The sequence below is a fragment of the Gossypium hirsutum genome, chromosome D10, assembly GCF_007990345.1.
Source record: "Gossypium hirsutum isolate 1008001.06 chromosome D10, Gossypium_hirsutum_v2.1, whole genome shotgun sequence".
NCBI lineage: Eukaryota > Viridiplantae > Streptophyta > Magnoliopsida > Malvales > Malvaceae > Gossypium > Gossypium hirsutum.
In genome coordinates this window covers 46118545-46135414 of record NC_053446.1, presented here as the reverse complement: position 1 = coordinate 46135414, position 16870 = coordinate 46118545, and the positions used below count along the sequence as shown (strand labels likewise).

General features: G+C 32.8%; 1 protein-coding gene across 9 annotated transcripts; it reads right to left on the bottom strand.

Annotated features, from left to right (window-relative positions):
* Positions 1-12: 12 nt before the first annotated feature.
* LOC107914943 (uncharacterized) lies at positions 13-15173 on the bottom strand. Of its 9 annotated transcripts, none has more exons than XR_001689101.2 (3): positions 14970-15155; positions 14622-14751; positions 13-235 (listed from the first exon to the last, which is right to left on the bottom strand). XR_001689101.2 is itself a non-coding variant. In XM_016844010.2 (3 exons), the coding sequence occupies exons 2-3, from the start codon at positions 14730-14732 to the stop codon at positions 10652-10654; spliced, it is 387 nt and encodes a 128-aa protein (XP_016699499.1). In that variant the 5' UTR covers positions 14733-14785; positions 14970-15173; the 3' UTR covers positions 10154-10651. The 9 variants fall into 9 exon arrangements, 3 of the variants coding, with proteins under 3 accessions (XP_016699500.1, XP_016699499.1, XP_016699498.1); XM_016844010.2 differs by lacking the exon at positions 13-235 and adding an exon at positions 10154-10927 and having other exon boundaries at positions 14622-14785; positions 14970-15173; XM_016844009.2 differs by lacking the exon at positions 13-235 and adding an exon at positions 10195-10927 and having other exon boundaries at positions 14970-15166.
* Positions 15174-16870: the final 1697 nt, after the last annotated feature.

Genomic DNA, 16870 nt, shown 5'->3' with positions numbered 1-16870 from the left:
TTACAAAACCATGTACAAAAAGCTATGAATGGTTGAATTGCCTTCAAAAACAAAAATCCTGGTATGGAAAACTCTAAATAATTTTCTTTCTACTTTCTCTAATCTATATCAATGCAGACTAAGGAATGCAGCAAACTGTTCGAGATGCTTCAACAGTACTGAAACCACTAATCATGTGTTTCGAGACTGCCCATTTGCAGTTGATGTTTGGTACATGTTGGGTATCAGGTGGACCCTGGAGCAAGATCAATTACATTATAAGGATTGGATGCAGGTTTTATTCAAAAAAGAATCTAATCATCAAATTAAAACAATAGTGTGTGCAATTTGGGGATTATGGACGACCATAAATAAAGTGGTTCATGAAAATAAGATACAATCAGAGGCAAGTTTGGTGCAATTCATTATAGAATATTTGCGGGAGATAGAAGGAGTTAACAAGAAAGCATCTGTCAACATAGTGGCAAAGGAACACTAGAATCCTCTAGAGGGCACGAATGTTAAAATCAACTTTGATGCTGCATTTGATAAACAAAATAAAAAGTCATGTACAAGAATCATCATTAGAAATTATTTTAGTCATGTTTTAAAAGTAAAATCTTACAATAATGGTCACATACCAACGATGTTTGCAGCAGAGGCACTTGTATACGTCTAGGCGGTTAGATTCGGAGCAGAGTCAGACTTTTTAAGAGTTGAAGTTGAAGGTGACGCGTTAGCTATTATTAAAAAAATACTAAGTGAGGAAGATGATAGATTTGAAATCAGGGCTTATATTTCAGATGCTAAGCAACTTTGTTATTTTTAGATTTGAGCATGCAGGGAGACAAACAAATAAAGTGGCTCATATACTTACAAATGAAGGTTTAATTGAGTGCGTGAATACTTATTTGGCTTCTAGCCTTTCCAGTTCGATAGGTAGGGCCGTTGAGGTTGACAGACAAGGTGGAAGGGGAGGTAATTGAAGGGATTGTTGTAAAATCCAAGGAACTTTACAGAGTTGAATACAAGGAAACAATATATCTGAGAGGTTGAAGAAAGAGTATTTCAGTTTTTTAAGAGAAGAAAATGACAGAGAAATGGAAAGGTATTTAAGATCCAAAGTTGCTTTAGTAAAAGAGCAACCAAGATAGCGAGTAAAATCGTTTATTTCAGAGATACCTTGGATCAGATGAGAGTTCGACATGGTTTACGGTTATCTTTCGGAGCTTGAAGAGATAAATTTTTTAAGAAGATGAGGGATAGTTAGAAATGGAGACTGATGTAGGGTAGTTTCTTTAGGGTTTTATTTAAAATAGATGTTTTTTAGGGTTTGGGATTGTTTAGGCTTTAGGATTTTAGAGCGGACTAGGTTTTTTAATAGGTCATTATTTCTAGTTTAGGTTTTGTTTTACTTTGTTATTTTTCTTTTTTTCTTATTTGAATAAAACTACAAGCCAGGTTTTTTTTCAAAACAAAATTAACGCTTTTTATTGAGTATAAATTGTAATTAATAAATATTATTGAAATTTAACTTTTCTTTATATACGCATTTCAAATTTTAATAGTTGAAATTAATATTTTTTATTGACATAATTTCTTGTTTAATGAATTTTATTTGTATTAAGAATTTAAAAATAATATATCTTTGTACTTATTTTGCCACAAATCTTAGGAAATTTAGAATTTAAAAAATATATGAAGTCTTGCGTTTTTAATAATAATTTATTTAAAGGAAAAAAAAGAAAAAGATAGCTATAATTGTTATGGTACTTCTCATTACCGAACTAAAACCTGAATATAATCTGAAATGTTGACCCGCGACCCAAGCCTGGGCCCTACAAGGTGGATACATTAAGGGCTCGTAAGCAGGGCTCATGGGGAGGGCTCACAAGCCAAGTTCGCATGTTCTTGGGTGTTTGTAGGTAAAGGATGCAAAGTCAAGCAAATTGACTGGTGAACACGTGTTAGGTCTGGGACAATACGTGTTAGGTAAAGGATGCATGAAGCCTACCTAGGACGTCATCTCGATTAACAGTAATTGTATCTTATAAATACTCGATTCCTCCCATCATTAGAACACATCAAAATACTCAACAATTTGGTACAGTGAACGTGGACAGACTTCTGACCATTATATTTACTTTTAGTTTGTAATAACCACAATGGCTCACCTTGATGAAAATTTCCTCGTTAACTTTTCATCAGGACAACCTGGAGCTTCAAGTGCAGGTGGCCAACCTATTGAGATAGATCTGTTTGTCGGATGGTTTACTAACCAACCGAAAATTTTGGGTAACACAGCCCACACAAGGGTCTCGAACTCCTTTGACCTAAATTTTCCTTCTGGCCAGGGGTTACCATTCTTTTCTGGTCAAGAAGCATCACTGCAATAGTTTCTCACTCTTTAGGAGCAAATGAGATTGATGAAGGAGCAAATGGCTATACAGAACGTGAGGTTCGAGCAGAAATAAATGTTCCATCAAGAACTCTTAAAATTGAATGAGGAGCTCAGAAGAAAGGTACAGTTCGACAACTTCGATATTTATGACAATGCAGCCATGAAGGAGGAAGGTACTCAATTTTGGGAATATATTTTTTTGAAAATATAGATATATTAGGGAATTAAAGAGGATTCAACAGGCTTTGAAACAGTGTGACTTGATGTGTCTTCGAAATAGGGAAGTTGAGGTCCGTTTGGAAATCGAAAACATCCTTAATCAATAAGAAATGTTTTGGTTTCAAAAGTCTAAAAGTGAATGGCTTGCTAGTGGCGATAAGAATACAAAGTTTTTTTTTTACTCTCGAACTTTGAAGTGGTGAAAGCAAAACAATATTGATGCACTAAAAATTGAGAATTATAGGTGGTGCTATGATGAGGAAATTCATAAAAGACATGCAGTTGAGTAGTTTCCTAATTTATATACTATGGATCGATACTCGATTGGGTGTTTTCCTATAAAGGGACGATTCCCAAAGCTGCAAGATAGATGCATAAATGCTCTGACTATCGAGGTTACAATGGATGAAGTTAGACATTCGGTATTTAGTATGGCACCTCTTAAGGCTCTTGCAGTAGATGATTTTCATGCAAAGTTTTATCAAGCTAATTGGAATATTGTGGCGGATGATGTTTATAAAATGGTTAAGTGTTTATGGGAGGTCCGTTGGACCAAAATCTTAGCAGGACACTCTTGGTTCTCATCCCAAAAAGTAGGGCTTTTGAGTTTATTAATTAGTACATACCTATTAGTCTTTACTCTGTTCTTTACAAGATTATTACTAAAACGATCATCATCCGATTGCAACATGTGATGCAAATATTGGTTAAGCAGAATCATTCAAGTTTCGTAGCTTCCAGAAGTATTACGGACAATATCATAATTGCTCAAGAGGTAGTTCATTTAATGAAACAAACAAAAAGTGACATATGTTGGATGGCAATTAAGATAGATTTGGAGAAAGCATGTGACCGTGTTCGTTGGGATTTTCTGCGAGATACTTTGTATGATGTTGGTTTTTCAGAATCTCTAGTCCAAATTATCATGAATTTTGTTTCATCACCATCTATACAAGTCATGTATAATAGGGTGTTGTCGAAAACATCTTTCCCAACTAGAGGGGTTAGACAAGGAGATCCTCTTTCTCCCTATCTCTTAGTGTTGGATATGGAACAATTAAGTCATTTGATTGAAGTTACTATTTCTGAGGGAACTTGGGAACCTTTGATGCTATCTCGTAAAGGTCCACCTCTATCTCACCTTTTCTTCGCCACATTTGATTATCTTTTTCAGAGCTAACAATAAAAGAGCAAACTGCCTTAAATAAGTCTTACATACTTTCCGTCATTTCTCTGGACATCGAGTTAAAAAACAAAGACACTGGTATTTTTTTCAAGTAATGTTTCTGAGGAGGTTTTAACAAGTATTTGTGCTAAACTTGGCTTTACCAAGGTGAATAATCTTGGAAAGTACCTTGGAGTACCTCTTTTTCATGATAAAGTTGGGTTATCTGCATTCCAGTTCATGTTAGATAGATTTTGTAGTTGGGTTAAATGGTTGGGATGCTCGGAAGTTGTCTCTAGCGGATCGACTTACTTTAGTTAAGTTAGTGCTACTAACAATACTAAACTTTTTTGTGGCCATGTCTCGTATTCCTTTAACAATCTGCAAGGAAATTGAAAAGCAAGCTAGAATGGTTTTGTAGGTATTGTCACCTTCAAGCAGGAAACTATCTCTTGTGAATTGGGATGCATGTTGTAAACCTATGGTTAATGGAGGTCTCGAGATTAGGCTCTTATAAGATCAAGACAAGTTATTTGTTCTAAAGTTGGGGTCTAATTTGATTAACAAGACTGAGGTGATGTGGGTTCAAGTATTGAAGAATAAATATAATATCCATGGAATTCTTCTATTTAGCATTATTCGGAGCAATTGTTCGTACATTTGGAGATTTATTGCGAACATTTGGGAGGATGTTAAAAAAGGTCTTATTTGGTCCGTCCTTGATGGAAGTGTGTTAAATTTCTAGAATGACCCATTGTTAGAAAATTCAATCATTTTGAAACATTATTACATTAGTCAAGAACCTCTAGTGGAATTGACACGTATTTTTGATACAATAAGTGAAGATGGTTCGTGGAATTATCAGTGGTTATCATCGGTTTTTCTCAAAGGATGGTGGATCATATTTTAGCACTCAACACTCTTTTTAGGTAAGTTGGCTCCGATTGTTTAACATGGCAGTGACTTTCAAGCGAAAAATTCTCTTTCACCAAATTGTATAATTTCATAAGCTAGACTCAAATTAAGGGAAAATTTCTAGTAAATCATTGAGATTTATTTTTGTGTTTCATAAATTCCATGGGTTATTAGAATTTTCTGCTGCATGTAAGTTCTTTAAATGAACTTTGTAGAATTTTTAAGTTTAAGATATATATATTTCATGCAGGTGATATTCGGCTTTAGACTGTTTAGCAATTTTAGTAGCCTGAAAAAAAATTAAATTTTTACCGAAGTGTTGCTATTAAAAGTGAGAAAAAACTTGAACAATTGCGTAAGTTACGGATGAAATTGTTGTTTGAATGCTTGTCATTTTAGCATGGAAACTTTATTTGATTGTACGGTAATGTGTGGCAAAATTAGTCTACAGTTGTTGTTCAAAATAAAGAAAATTGTTGCAGTCTGAATGTCAATTAAATTGTTGTTTTATTTTTTTAAGCAAGTAGTTGCTGGTGCCATATGATGTGGTATTTAGGCTACTATTGCTATTAAAATAAAGGAAGTATTGGTTATTAATTGGAATGGTTAATTGATGTCCGAATGCTGAAATTTCATTATTTAATTCCTTTTTTTTAAAATGTTTAACCTTATCATAAATTTACCTTGTTGAATTAAATGTTTGTGATGCAATTGTATGGTTACATGAGGATTTAAATCCTGAAATTTTTTATGTTAAATTTAGACATATTAAATGTTAAGGGAGAATTAAGGTTCTAAATAGCAAATTCTTGGTTGGTTGTATTTATGTTGTCTAAATTTTGAACAAATTTAATGTATAATTGCATGGATGATTCCATGTGTTAAATGCTATCCTAATGTAGATATAATGAAGGTAAATTAAAGCAGAGCTTTTAACTTCATTGATTTCTTGTGTCTAAAGTTTTGTTGTTGTCCAAATTGAAACGGCTTGATTGATATCCAAGTTGAGAAATTTTCGTTGCTATTTGATTTGATGCAACCCCTTTTATTTTTCTATTAAAGGGCATAATGTTACATTTTATTTGTCTGAATGTAAATGGATCAAGGCTGGTTAGTTTGGTTAAGATGATTTTGTCATCACTTGAAAACTATTGGTATAATGTCAGTTTCATTTCTGTCCAAAACAGGACATGTTTACCATGTTTTACCGAATTAGAAGGGCTTGTCTTGTTAAAGATTTAAAGTTGACCAAAGCTTGGTTAATTATGTACAAAAATAGAATTATGGCCACTATAATATGTCGATTTTTTATGCTTGTATTATAGGTGCATAAATGCTTGTTCAAAACTACTTACACACCTAAATTTTTTCATGTTGATTCAATGCTCCATTTAATTTGTCTGTGATATTTTATTGTCAATGAGAAGATTTATGTGTTGTCATTTATGATGTTTTATTTGGTTAATTAAGCTTTCAAATGTGTCGATTTCACTGTCCAATTGTGATGTTGCTATGTTGTCATATTGTGTTAATTAGGTTGTCCGGATGGGGCTAATAAACGATCTGAATATGATAATATTAAGCTGATTTAATGTCTTGTAATGTTGAAGATTTGTTGTTGTCTAAAGCATAATTTAAGTTTTACAAAATTAAACTGTATAAGTTTTAGCCGAATTGAATGCTGGAAATTCAACACATTTATTCTCTTATTTTAAATGTTATGAGCTTCTGTGTTAGATGAAGGAAAATATTGATTCTGTTTGTAAGGGATTTTTGCGGTCCAAAATGCTGGAAAGTGCAACATTTAATTTCCTACAACAATTAATTCCTTGCTTAAATTTAGATTTTAAGCCTGATTTCTGTTTGCAAAGCATGATGTATGTGAATGTAAGCAATTATTCGATGTTTGATTGAATTTCAGAGTTTGCAAGTCAGCAATTTGAAGACGAATATGTGACAACCAGTCAGTATGACTATAAATGCGATATTAAAGGATTATGTTCTTATAATATAATGTAACATATTAAACTGCTGATGACCCTTTGATTTTTATTTTATTTATGTCCTTGCATAATTTATATCATGTTATAATATTAGTTATAGAATGCCACTGATTTGATTACTTAGTGTTCAATTTCTTTTTTCCATGCACAGGTTAGGTTCAATTGTGTGCACTCGTGGTTACCAGTATTTAGCTGAAAATCCCGTACTCGTCGAGTTGGTGAACCTTTTTTTTTTGGTCGGCATTTACCTATAAGATTTTATGTTATATTAAGCTTAGTTGGAGATTGATTCTAACATTCGAGATCTGTAATAAATAGGTTTATATGTTAGTTGATAATGGCTCGTACTATGTATATGTCTGGTGTTGATGCTACTATGTGAGTATTCAAATAAGGTTATAATGCTCTGAATGTGAACCAATATATATATAGTTGGAATAGATGATGCATGAAATGAAATGAATAAATAAGTTAATAGTTTAGATATTGGTCTATTAATCATGACATGGCTATGGGTCTAAATGTATGATTTAAATTTATTATGGAATGAGTGATTTCAATTGCTCCAGCAATGAATGTGATATTTCGTTGTTCAGACTCGACGATTGGGTTGGGTAATGGGGTGTTACACAAAGATTTTGGGTTTTTCCTTTGGTTACTTGCTCGTGATCGACTATTGACTAATAAAGAAAGATCAATGAGAGGTATGACCTTGTTTCCCTTTTGTGAACGGTGCAGTTGAGAGGTAGAATCTACAATACATACTGTAAGGGATTGTAAATTTGCTCAAATTGTGTGGACATCAGTAGTACCTATGGACATATGGTATTCTTTTTTTAGTCTACCTCTTGAAAGATGGATCATATGAAATATTAGGGATGAAGGTAACATAGGTTTTCTTGAGGACAAATGGGCTACTTTCTATGCCATTATTAGCTGGTTCCTTTGGAAGAATCGTAACAATTTAATTTTCAACTACTCAAGCTAACCAAAGGATCATGGACAAAGTCGTGAAAAGTCAAGGATCATGTTAATAAATGGGCTTGCACATCCATAATGAAGGAACATTTGCAAGCACTATATACTGAATGGGTCAAAATTAATGTGGATGGGTCGGTGCTAATGAGTAATTTGAGGGCGACCATTGGTGGAGTAATAAAAGGTCCAATTGGAGGCTGGATGGTGGGTTTCAAAATGGTGACGGACATTTTTCAGATCGAGGCATTGGCAATGTTGGAAGGATTGAAATTAACTTGGTCATGGGGTTTTCAAAAGTTAGAGATTGAAAGTGATAATGCTCTGCTAATTGACACCTTGTGCAATGGATCAACAATAGTCAGTAATATAGCTGAAGTTAGAATGATTCATGAATGGTTCTACAAGGATTGGGAGGTTAAACGTTGACTTATTTTAAGAGATAACAACAAAATTTTTGATTGCTTAGCTAATAAGCCAGGAGGTAGGATGAACCAGTTGGTTATTTTTTATGACCCGCCACAGAATGTGAGAAATATATTGGAAGAGGATCCAACATGTGCTACATGTTAGAATCATAAATTAAGATATGATATAAAAATTAATAAATTATAAATTAGTATTTGTCATGTCAAATCATCAAGAACAAAACAAAAATAAAACTAGATGCGGAAGCGTACTTGAATCCATGAATTCCTTCAAGTTTCTTTTTCCGGATCTTGGGGATTTTATCTTCCAAATTAGCATACAAGAAATTCAGAGAATATTTTCTCTGTTTCCTAAGGATGAGATATTAGGGAAGATATCTTGTATGTAATTTGGGGACCATAACCCTAATATTTATAACTTTGGCATATTAGCCTTAATTCCTAATTAGCCCATCATTAATTAGAATTTGATTAGAACTTAATTACTAGAGTATTTACACATATTTGGTCCATACTTTATTTAATAATTAAAGCCCAATAAAACTTTAATCAAATTAGATCACTTTTAATTTGGGCTAACCTATCATGATAGTAAATAATAACTTGTAATTACCCTTATTATATATGTGATGTCCATATTTTCCAACAATCTCCCACTTGGACCACACATATATATACTAATTACTTTATAATTACATGTCACTATATAACCTTATGAGCTAAAAAATGTTACTATCATATCCAAAAGGTATTCTGAACAATTTCGTCCATTAATTATGCTAACATAGAACCAATGCGACTTTTGTTACATATATCGTAACTAAATTCATCCCTGATCACTTATATTAACACAAACAAATGACATAGATCAAGTACGGATGTGTAGCATGAAAATTACAGGTAATATGATCTAAATATTTCTATTTCCAACTGGTCCTCTTGAAACTTAAGTGAGGTCAGTATCAAAACAACAAACAGAATGAATAAACTGAATACTTCATTTTTAAGCAGAAAATAACCAAATACATAAATATCTGAAAACAAACATAAATCAAATAAAATATAAACTCTCACTAAATCGTGATATCCTCTAACAATGTAACATCCATGTAAGCAGTGTGCTCATAAAAGACCTTGGGTGGTAAACCTTTTAAGAGCGAATCCACTATCATGGAGTTTGAACCAATGTGCTTTATGGATATTTGACCATTTTGCACTCTTTCTTTCACAACTAGGAACTTTATGTCAATATGCTTTGACTTAGATGAACTCTTGTTGTTATTAGAATACAACACTGCTGATTTATTGTCACAAAATAATTTGAGTGGTCTTTTTGCATTCTCTAAAATGTATAGCCTAATGAAAAAGTGTCACAAACTCTGTTGCCATAGTGAATGAAGCTACAAGTGTCTGTTTGACACTTTTCCAGGATATAGATCCTCTAGCTAACAGTTAAATATAGCCTGATGTAGATTTCCTACTATTTTGGCACCTAGCGAAATCAGAATCAAAATACCCTACGACCTTAAAAAGATCTGATCTTTCATAAGTAAGCATGTAACCTTTTGTTCTCTTAAGATATCTCATAACCCTTTTAACTACTATCCAATGGTCTATACTAGGGTTGCTTAAATATCTGCCTAACATCCTAACAATGTACATAATATTCGGATGCGTATATACTTGAGCATACATTAAACTCCTAACAGCTGATGCATAAGGAATCTTTTGCATTTCCTAAATTTCAAGGTTACTTTTAGGGCATTGAGTAAGACTAAATTTGTCTCCTTTAGTGACAGGGGTGTCACTGGTCTACAACTTTGCATGTCAAACCTTTTGAGTACTTTATCGATATAGCTCTTTTGTGATAATCCAAGAATACCTCTAGATCGGTCTCGATGTATCTGAATTCCTAAAACAAAAGAGGTGTCCCAAGATCTTTCATCTCAAAATGCTTAGATAAAAACCTCTTGGTTTCATGCAATAAGCCTATATCATTAGTGGCAAGCAAAATGTCATCGACATATAGAACTAGAAATATGTACTTACTCCCATTGAATTTGTGATACATACAATCATCAATAATATTCATCTCAAAACCGAATGAAACAATTATTTGATGAAACTTATGGTATCATTGATGGGAAGCTTGTTTGAGTCCATAGATGGATTTTGTCAATTTGCAAACCATATTCTTTGAGTCTTCCGACTCAAAATTTTCTTGTTGCACCATATAAATTGTTTCTTCAATGTCGCCATTAAGAAACGCAGTCTTAACATCCATCTAATGTAACTCAAGATCAAAATGAGCAACAAGCACCATGATTATCCTGAAAGAGTTTTTCGATGAAACTGGAGAGAAAGTCTCTGTAAAATTAATGCATTCTTTCTAAGTATATCTTTTAGCTACAAGGCGCGCCTTATGCCTCTCCACATTAGCATTTGCATCCCTCTTGGTTTTAAATATTCATTTACAACCAATTGGTTTTGCACCTTCAGATAATGGGACAAGTTCTCAAACTTTATTATCTTGCATAGACTTATACTCATCTTTCATGGCATCAATTCACTTTTGAGAATTAGAACTTTTCATGGCATGATGAAAGTTAATTGGATCATCTTCCATCGTTTCATTATCATCCTCATGTTCTTGGAGAAATACAACATAATCATCTGGAATAGCATTTCTCCTTTCTCTTGTGGATCTCCCTAATGACACTTGTTCTTGAAGTTGTTGAGTTTGTTCTTCTGGAACAGTTACCTCATCTTGAATGGAGAGTTGTTCAATATTATCTTTTTGAGGTTCTGGATTCACTTCTTGGTCAATGATAGGTATGAGAACCTGAACATCGTCAAAAATGATAGTAAGAACTGAGTTAGAATCCAATTCCTCGTCAAAAGCAATGTCTCTAACCTTATTTCTCCCCCCAAACTCAACATCCTTAAAAAATGTAGTTCCCGTCTAAAAAATATTTCTCATTATGGGATCATAAAACTTATAGCCCCTAGATCGCCCAAAATAACCAATAAAGCAGTTGCTCACTGTTTTAGAGTCAAATTTCTTTTTATGTGGCCTATCAGGCCTTGCCTCAACTGGACATCCCTAAATGTGAAAGTACTTTAAACTAGGCTTTTGACCTATTAAAGCTCATAAGGTGTTTTTGCAACTGCTTTATTGGATACTCTATTCAGAATGTAAGCTACTATTTTTAATGTTTCTCCTCAGAGGGACTCAAGTAGGGTACAATGAGCAATCATGCTCTTTACCATATCCTTAAGGGCACGTTTGGTTCGCTGTAATGGAATAGAACTGTAATTGAATAGAGCTGTAATGAAATAGAGGTGTAATGGAATAGAACTGTAATAGTAATTCAATTGTTTGGTTGAATGGAATGGAATAGAACTGTAATAGTATTCTTGTGTTTGGTTGAATGGAATGATGTTGTAATAGCATAAGGAAAAAAACTAAAATGACTAGAATACCCTTAGTAGAATTTTTTTAGGTAGATGATTATTGTTATTGTTATTAAATTTTAATAATATTATTAATATAAATAATAAATAATTTAATCATATTTTAACATAATTATTATTAAATATAATTTAATAAATATATAATTTAATAAAATTCTTAATATAATTATTCTTATATGAATTTACTAAAATCATAATATATAATACTATAAAAATAATATATAATCTATTTTATTATTTTTAAACTGCAATACATATTTAATGTGCTAAAATATCATTAGTGAAACAAATAATTTTATTATTCTACAATAAAAAACAAAAATAATAGAAGTAATAAATAACTTGAGAATTATATTTTACATCCAAACATAATATTCATATATTAACAAAAAGTTACATAATTTCATTAGTTTATATGTCATAATATCCAAACATAATATTCATATATTCATATATTAACAAACATAATATTCATACATTAATAAAAAGACTAATTTACTTTTTGATTTAATGTATAATGAGTAATTTACTCATTTTTCCAGTGGAGAGGGCAAAATACAATGCAACTCCTCATATAATGACTTCTATAGTACTTTTACCGTTTTGTTTATTTTTCAAGTATTCCGAAGGAATTGGATTGCTTTTAGCATGGAGCAGAGACCCATTACTATGCAACTTATCAAATGGAGAATTGGAAAGTTGTTTTTTGGTAACTTTGATGTGCAACAATTTGATTATAATTTCTTTTGCAGAAATGATCATATGAACGAATTTCTTCTTCTATTTTTTTGTTCCTTATAACTTGAGAGAGATTTCTCATAGACAGGATGGCTGTTAGAATAAAGCCTCATGGTGAATTCTATATTATATATTGGGATGCCTGCACATAGATCGGCCAAGTGCTAAGAAAAGCCATGTAAACCGCAAGGAGAGTTAAACTATACTTCATTTTCTGTCAAATTAAGACTATCTCAAATATGCACAAGGACTTTGACAAATGTTGGTGAGGCAAATTCATCTTTTGCACAAGGTAACTTAATGACATTTACTCGAGCAGAATCAGAATATAAAATTGGTGAATTCACTCAAGGGTATGTCAAGTACATACATATATCTAACGCTCATCAATTAATCCAGTTATAGATGTGGAGTATCTTTGCTTTTCTAAACTCAAAATCAATACTTGATAATGAAGTTGCTTAAAAAATGTAAATAGTAATAATGTCTATCAGAAGATCAGCAACAACAATAAGTAGAAAGGTTTGAGAGAAAAATCCATGAAAAGAATTAATATGGTCATTTCATGTGCCAAAGAAGTCCTACAAAGTGCATTTATATGAAATAGAAACATTGGAAAATCAGCCTGTTTGCTGCTGGAATTAATGTAAATTTCTCCAAAAAAGGGGAGATACATAGTTGATACAAAGTTTAGAAAGTCGTTCAAATAAGAGGTACATACAATTTCAATTTTAACATCCCTACCTTGTGCATTTTCAAAAGCTCCAATAAACCAGTTATTAGTAACAATCAAATAAAGCAATAGAGATTAGGAACTAGTGAAAACCAGCATATGACAATAAGAAAGGTTATTTTTGTAAAACAGCCTCTTACAATATTAGTAACCCCTTGCTGATTCTCAAGAATTCTAGCATAGAAAAAATTATCAAAAAGGAATATGGAACCGGGTTATTACAATTAGCAGATAAAAGGCTCCCTCCCCAATTGAAAACAGAAAGGAAAGGCCATTAGAGCAGAGAAAGAGGTATACCGTCCCAGTGGGTCACGACTAATCCATTTATAGTGCAACATTTACATCACAATGGCTATGGGAAACAACTTGCAAGTTTACTCTAATTATTATTTCTGTGGGAAACAACTGTTTCTATAATTTCAATTCTCGTGCTACCTTCCAATCTTATTATTTCCCAGAGACTATCTGAAATCTTGCCCATCACTTTGTTCCTAATCATTATAAAAAATTCAAGTGTCACATTAACATCTACATTATTGACTACATGGAAACAACCAACAAGAACTTATAGCTGGTGAAGCATATGTGAAGATTAAGTGAAAAATCTAACATACTCTTGAATAGCTTCGGGAACTCTGAGTTGATATTATTCTCACAAACTTCTCCCAATTTATACTTATATCCATATCTTATTATTCCCAATGCTGAAATTTTTAATAACTAGATTTCGCATAAATAAAACACACCATAAAGAAATATGCAAGAATTTTATTCGGGAACACGCATTATTTCAACTAAGAAATCCAGTATGTATTCTTAATTTTCACTCTTATATGCATATATACACATATAAATGAAGTTCTTAAGTTTAAAGTCCTAAATAACTTTGACAACAAGGTCCACTTACCCAACCTCATCATGTATGGCATCTGATAGTTCCCTTACTTTCATGTTTTCAGAGCCAAGACAGTTAAGTGCTGCCGACTGCTTCACAGCTAAAATGATGTTGTTGCGTAATTCTAAGGTAAATTTATTACTTTATTCAGAACATATTATAAAGGGACACTGTAAGAATGCCGCTATTTACTTTATATTCATTTAAAGTAATAAATATACGAAGGTTGCATTCGGCGTGTTCTTGAGTTGACAGAGTCATTCTTTGAATCCATTAGGAAAGAAAGCAAGTATAAAATACATAGCTCGAGCTGAACAACTGCTTTTATCTAAACAAGTTGAATCAAGCTATTTGGCTTGTTTTCGAAAAGCATAGGCTGATAATCGATATACAATAATCACATTTGTCAACAATCTATAGCAGCAAAGCAGCTTAATCAAACATGGCCTTGAATTTGAAATTAATAAATTTTACCCAGATATAATAATCAAATTAAATTCCATGAAAATACCCAAAACTCAAAATCAAGACAAAACTCATTCAAGCAAACAATCACAGACAACAAGCATCCATGATTTCCAGGTTACCCTAAAGTTCAGCATTCTAAAACTTTTACCTTAATCCTAGAAAAAATATATAAAAGCTAAAAAAAGTAGATAATATTGGTGATTAAAAAAAGAAGAAGAAAGAACATACGTTGTCCTTAAGCTTGCGGACGATTTTGAGACGGAGCTTGTCGAAGTCACCATCGTCCTTGAGCTTTGCAATTACCTCTTCTTTCATAATCTTCTTGTTTTCTTCTCCCATCGGTTCCTTTGCATTCAATCTGTTGGAAAAAAATACCTTTCTCTTTTATGTTTCTATTAACAGGAAAAGGGGAAGAACATAAGAAGGAAATATCATAAAGTTTCTTTTATGTTTCATTTTAGTTCCTGATAAAATGAAGAAAAGAAATGTAGGAGAAGATAAAGCTGAGGGCAGAAAAGTTTCTAACTACCCAAACGTAAGAAGGAAAAATCATAAAAAAGGAAAAAAAAAAATTACCTCTGCAATTTGGAAAAGAAAGAAATGTAGGAGAAGATGAAGTTGAGGGCAGAAAATGAAAAATAGGAAAGAAACAGTGGATGAAATCCCTACTCAGCGTTGAAGGGAATGAACGGCTATTATAGTCGATGGGTGTAATAGGGCCTGAATGGAATCAGGCTGTAATGATATTACAGCCAACCAAACTAACGTTTGGTGGTGGGTAATTGAATAGGCAAGGAATGGAATGGCTATTCATGCCAACCAAACATGTTGTAAAAGTCCTGTTTCGTATTTCAGCTACACCATTCATACTCGGTGATCATGGCATGGTGTATTGTGGGACAATACTGCATTCCTTTAGGAATTTCGCAAATGGTCCTGAACATTGTTCACCTAAGCCATCATATCTACCGTAGTACTCACCACCATGATCAGATCTGACGTTTTTAATCCTTTTGTTAAGTTGATTCTCAACTTCAGCTTTATAAGCTTTGAACACGTCTAGAGATTGAGATTTCTCATTAATTAGATATAGGTACCCTTAATGTGAGTAATCATCTATGAATGTTATGAAATATTGTTGACCATTCTAGGATGCCGTAGGGAATAGCTTAAAAATATCTGTATGAATTAAATCTAAGACGTCCGAAGATCTGTTGGCACCCAATCTCTTGGTTTTGGTTTGTTTTCCCTTAATGCAATTGACACAAACATCAAAATTTGTGAAGTCAAGGGACTCTAAAATACCATCAGACACAAGGCGTTCAACTCTAACTTTTGAGATATGACCTAAGCGCTTATGCCATAATGATGTTGAATTTTCCTTTTTTAATTTATGTTTAATACCACGTGATTTTACATGCAAGGTTTCATTTTATGATGAAATTGTTTCTAGCAAATAAAGGTTGTTATAAGTATTTAAATAACCAGTTCCAACAACATTCAAATCTAAAGACAAACTAAATTGATTGTTTTCGAATGAACAATAATATACAAATTTGTCCAACGAAGAAACATAAACTAAATTCCGTCTAAATGACGGTACAATAAAAGTGTCTTTTAAATCCAAATAAAAACTAGTTCCTAATAACAACCTAAAATGGCCAATCACTTCCACTTCAACCGATTTTCCATCGCCCACGAAGATGTGTCTTTCACCATCACTTGGCTTTCAGTAACTCAAGTAACCCTGCATAGCAACACTTATGTAAAGCTAAATTAACCTCAAAACAGACCAAATTAAGAATTATACCTTTCTTTGCACGCCAGGCATGATATTTGGTACAATCTTTCTTCACGTGTCCAGACTTGTTACAAAAGAAACAACTCTCTATAGCTTGTTGTCGTTTCTTTTGAGCTGGACCCTTAGCAGCTTCATTATGATATTTTCTTTTCTTTCCCTTTTCTTTAGGGGCATTGGCCAAATGGGCACTTTTAGATTTATCACGCTTCAACCTTTCTTCCTCTTACACACAATTATAAATGAGCTCGTTTAGAGTCCATTTCTTCTTTTGACAGTTGTAACTAATTTTAAATTGATTAAATTGCGCAAGAAGCGATACCAAAACCATAAGAACAAGCAATTCCTCAGAAAGCTCGATTTTAAGTGCCTTAAGTCTTGAAGTAGTATGAAACATCTCCATAATGTACTCCCTTACATTTCCTTGACCTTTATACTTCATAGACATCAAAGAAGTCAAAAGTGATGTCATCTCAACCTTATCGTTTTTAGCAAAACGTTTCTCAATTTCATCAAGGAAACTTTTGGCCTAAGTAATCTCTTCAGATTTTGTGCCCCTAAAGGCTTCTGGAATGCTGTGTTTCATGATCATTAGACTCATGCAATTTGAATTATCCCACCTCTCAAAATCCCTCTTATTATCAGGGGTGCTTTCCGTAGTGAGAGGTGCAGGTTGTTC

Coding starts and splice junctions, on each gene's coding strand:
- LOC107914943 (XM_016844010.2), bottom strand. CDS start 14,732: ATGGGAGAAGAAAACAAGAAGATTATGAAAGAAGAGGTAATTGCAAAG. Junction 10,928..14,621: donor TCCGCAAGCTTAAGGACAAC/GTATGTTCTTTC, acceptor GACGATGTTCAG/GTTCTCATACCTATCATTGA.